Consider the following 5,089-nt stretch of genomic DNA (forward strand, 5'->3'; position numbering starts at 1 on the left):
TATAATTTCTTCTATTATATGATATTAGTTTCCGAATCTTTAAAATATTTATCAAATCTAATTTGTGAAAATTGCCTACAAATAGGTAATAAATTTACAAAAGCATCGCATAATCTATCTATATTATTATTAAAAAAAGAAGAAAAAATATCTACATTAAGCCAAGTGACAGCCTCACAATAGGCCATTTGGCAATTTAGTACAAAGTTAGTTAGGTTAGGTAATAATTCTTTTTTGAATTTAAATTTTTAAAAAATGATATTATACATTATGTATCGTTAATAATTAGTTACTCTTTTGTATTTGAATTAAACCATACTTAACTTCTTTTTTTTTACGAAAATATTTTTTATATATATATTTAAAATTATATTTCTATTTTACGCTTAATGCCATCTTTCAAGTTTGACACTCAGAATTATCTAGTTACAACTAGCATGACTATGCATAATTTCATCCGACAATATTCTTATACCGATAAGAAATTCAACTATTATGCTAATAAATACATTACTGCAAAGATTGAGGAAGGAAATAGGCTTTCTGGTATTCTTTTAGAAATGCAAGGCAAGTCTTCTACTAATATGGAGGCGTTGTGCGATAGAAATAGAGATGAAATTATTGAGAAGTGTTATCATATGTGAGTGACTTTATTTATTATTTCAAGGTGGATTATCAATATATAGTAATTTGTGGAATATACGTCTAATTCACATTGAATGATGTATTTTGATTATTCAAATCATCATGGAACAATAAGTAATAATACAAGATAATATTATGTGCTTTGATATAACTATATATGTAACATTATTTAAATCTTTAATATGTACGTTTACGTTATGTTTCATATTTTAATTAAATAAAATAAAAAATAATAAAAGTGTCTTAAGATAAATATTTAAGTTTATTTATTCTCTTTAAAATAATTATAAGACCTTTGTACTATCCTTTTTGGTAATTTGACACTCAAAAGCACTTTTTAGAAAGATTGGCCAAACACAATTTGTTTATCAAATGTTACAAAAAATACTTCTTAAATAAATTGGCCAAACACAAACTATTTTTTTCTTCAAAAGTGCTTTTGGAAAAAGTACTTCTGAAAAAAATACTTTTTAAAATAAGCAGATTTTGACAGCTTGGCCAAACATGCTCTTAAACAGATAAAAAGAAATCACTTAATAATTTTTGTCTCTATTTGAATTTGAACTATAGTCTACAATATTTTACTCCGTATTATTGATCCCTAGGCCACAACGTTACGTGCCGGGCAACACCACCTTAAAATATTGTACGAGTTCGACCAAACAAAAAATTGTATGTCCAACATGTTTGGCCAAGATACCACTGAAAGTTTCTTATCCACTAAGAGCAATTTTGATTTAGTGCATGAAAAAACCAGCTAGCTACTACTGGTTAAATACATCTTGGGTAAGTTATCTACCAATAGTCTCTAGGGCATTCATGATTAGTTTATTTGATGCTGAGTTTTTCAAACAAATGAATATGACTAATTAACCACCCTGACCCCTATTCTTCATCAGTTTCTGGACACTAGCAAAAGGAACTATGAAAAGAAAACTGCAACGGCATTGAAAGGGCAGTCCGAGTCCGGTGCACAAAACATTCCGTATTCACGGTCCTAGAAAGGACCGCTCTCCAAGGGGGTGTGATGTAGGCAGCCTACCTCGATACAAACATCAGTGGTTGATTCCACGGCTCGAATACGTGACCTATATGTCACACGAAGACAATTTGATCGTTGCTCCAAGGCTCCCCTTAAAAAAACTGCAACGGCATGACAAAATATAATAGCCACCAAAGCTAGTTGAGGTGCATGTAAGCTGACGTGAAGACCACCATTATAAAACGATAATAATAACAATAATAAAGATGACAACCACCTAAGCTTATATATCCAAAGCTCCAAGTATTGAAACTTCTAGCGCGTAATGCATACACTATCTTAAAAACCTCAAACCTCAAATTATTCTAGATAAGAAGTTCTCATCACAAGTTCTAAAAAGCTGACTCATGACTTGGTTTCTGTGGGGTAAGTTTTGCCAATAGCGCTTTATTGTGACAATGCTCGGCATCAACAAAGTAGAAGTTTCCATTAGCCTTGAATGTTACGAAAGGTCTATTGGTTTCAGGAGGCCTGATATCGGAAAACTTAATCGTCTTTGGAATATAAGTTGCCAGCCAAGACATCATCTCCACTTCAAAAGAATCTGAACCTGGTTTCCACCTCAGTTTGTGAATATAAGGACTCACAAACCAGTGAAGCGCAGCGGTAGTAGAAGCACTGAAGACTATAACAGTACACGCAACTGCTCCCTTTAGTACCACATTCGAATCAGTAGACGTCATGAAGGTTATGACGGGGCCTAAAGATACAGAGAGGCAACAGGTTGAAAGGGAGAGAAGCTTCACTTTCTTGATCGTGTTCGAGATAGGACCATAGTACACAACTCCACCATCCTTTTCATCATTTCCAGCTTCTCCTCCTTTGCGAGGCCCTATGCTGATCTTGTTGTCCTCTTGTGTTGTTGCGGACTGAGATAGCCACCTTTTATGGACAGCAGCTGGCTGCGTCGCACAATTAAGGTCTGTTTTGGTACCACCGACAAGTGGCCAAGTTCCATAACTAGTATGACCACCTGAGAAAGTAATGGGGAACAACAAGCGGACGAGCACAATCATCATGAACAAGTCAACAAACAGATAGAGTAAATAAAACGAGAGGCAGAAACGGATGGGATGTTGCAGCAAGGTTTACAAAAATTTAGTAAACAATTTGATCTAAAAATTTGACAGATAAAGGGCAGCCTGTTGCACAAGGTATCTCGCGTTCACGCACGGTCCGGGAAAGGGCCGCACCATAAGGGGTGTGATGTAGACAGCTTACCCTAATGTAAGCATTAGTAGCTGCTTCCACAGCTCGAACCCGTGACCTATAGGTTATATGGAGACAACTTTACCGTTGCTTCAAGGCTCCCCTTCAAGCAGGGGAGACAACTTTACCATTTTATTTACTCTATCTGTTTGATATTCTAACATAAACAGAGATGCTGAAAATAAAAATTCACCAAGGAATGGTATGATAAAAGTGAAGAAAGGCCAAAATATACAATTTCATCACAAGAAAAGGCCAGAAAGAAAAGGAGCAAAGTCCAGCATTTGACAACCAGAAAGCAGAAAATTTAGCGTAGGAATAAAAATAAGTTAGAATTAGGGCTGAGAATCTACAATAATAAACTTCAGTAAACCAGAAGTTCCATTTATAGCTATTCCAAGTTTCACCTCAAAGAATCATGCTTTCCTTTCCGCAAATATGTTTCTTGAGAAATTTAGTGTCAAATATGAATATCATCAGGTAATACTCATGATCCTTCACAATTCCGAAATCCTAAAATGCGGAAGTAAAAGACTAGCGCATTTATTAAATGCAAAAACTGGAGTCATCAAACCAATTTCAATAGGAGGGCACAAAAAGATACAGAAGTAGTGGTAGCCTCGCTCAGTAGATCAGTAAATAAAAAGTTGTTACTTTCTCTCTTCAAAAACCTTAGAGCTATAAAAGCCCAATGACTTCATCTGTACTCAGGGACGAATGTAGCGCATAAGTTATGGGTTCATCCAGGTTCAATAGTTTTGGCTTGGATCACATATCTATTAAAACATTCACTAAATAAGTAATAATTGATTTTGAACCTAGTAAATCAAATGGTAGAACCTTGAACCCGAACCCGAACCTGAATCCATAAAATTTAAATCCTGAATTCTGTACTGACCCTGAAAGACATATTCCTGTCTGCTGAATTAAGCGTAATCCATTTCTCTTCTTATGAACATCAAACAAGGTGACCAATAAGGTAGTGGGGAACATCAAATATAATTTGAAACTTCTTAATTATGTAACCATGTGTATATAATTCGAGTTGAAAACATGCTGAAGGATACAGTGGCAATATACAGTAATTCTACAAGATTAACAGAATGGTGTTTCTTGCATACATTTTCTTTCCCTAGTGACCAACTATACATATAGACACAAAAAACTTATATAGAAGGGGGCAATTATACAGAAATGAAACTGGTAAAAAGAGCTAGAAGAGGATTAAACACAAAACCTGACTGGAAATTCATGGATTTTAGAGGATTCGCTTGAGATCGAACCAAGTGAAAAAGGACTCCTCTTGCCATTGTTCAATTCTGATGCAAAACCCACAACAGGGGATGTAGGAAGGGTTTTTGGGTTCTTTTGTCAGATAAAATAGCGACGGTTTGTGAACGTGAAAAGCAGCTGGGCATTTGGTCTAGTGGTATGATTCTCGCTTAGGGTGCGAGAGGTCCCGAGTTCAATTCTCGGAATGCCCCTTCATTCTTTTGACGATCCAATTTCTTTCATATTTTCTGATCCTAATTTCTTTTTATTATGGTGATATCCTAATTTGACTCTGCTCTTTTGGGTAGGGGTAAGATCTGAGTACACATTACCCTCCCCAGACCCAGTAATGAGATTTTACTGGATTGTTGTTGTTGTAAGAATTATCATCTAGTGTTTTTTTGGTATTTGAATCTTCGTTTTCAATCCTCCCATATTTTTCACCCTCTTCGATGATCTAGGTCACATTTTGGATTTTTTTGCTGCATTTTATATGATAATATTTGATAGAATAAAGTTTAAGATGTTGTGTTGCATTATATCTTATGGTAATAAAGAAAGTAAAATTAGCATACTTTCATTTCTTTCATTTTTCTCTTTATTTTGTATTATAAGATAATGGTTGAGAGTAAAAAGGTTAAGATATGAAATATGATTTTACCTTATATTCGTGGTACTAGAGGAGTAGTAAAAAATAATAAGTTAAATAACCAAACATTTGGTATTTTAAAGGCAAATGAAAGGCGAAATACATAAACAACCCCTCCAAGTTGTCCACAACGGTCAGTTGAACACCTCAACTGAGACCTTTTTCACGTAAACATACCACGTGTTTAAAAACTGAACTCAATAAACACCCAACCTCACCAGCCCCCGTCGCGTGTGTTACACCTCCGGTGTCTTTTATAAGAACGAATTAGA

General features: G+C 34.9%; 1 protein-coding gene and 1 non-coding gene across 2 annotated transcripts; one reads left to right on the plus strand and one right to left on the minus strand.

The window, feature by feature from the left end:
- Positions 1-1,845: 1,845 nt before the first annotated feature.
- On the minus strand, positions 1,846-4,388 carry LOC107820406 (uncharacterized). The gene is made up of 2 exons (XM_016646689.2): positions 4,134-4,388; positions 1,846-2,660 (listed from the first exon to the last, which is right to left on the minus strand). Exons 1-2 carry the CDS (start codon positions 4,204-4,206, stop codon positions 2,020-2,022), a joined length of 714 nt encoding a protein of 237 aa, XP_016502175.1. The 5' UTR covers positions 4,207-4,388; the 3' UTR covers positions 1,846-2,019.
- On the plus strand, positions 4,309-4,380 carry TRNAP-AGG (transfer RNA proline (anticodon AGG)). The gene has a single exon. It is a non-coding gene; the product is annotated as a tRNA-Pro (tRNA).
- Positions 4,389-5,089: the final 701 nt, after the last annotated feature.

Source organism: Nicotiana tabacum, chromosome 11 (assembly GCF_000715075.1).
Source record: "Nicotiana tabacum cultivar K326 chromosome 11, ASM71507v2, whole genome shotgun sequence".
In the NCBI taxonomy this organism is placed as follows: domain Eukaryota; kingdom Viridiplantae; phylum Streptophyta; class Magnoliopsida; order Solanales; family Solanaceae; genus Nicotiana; species Nicotiana tabacum.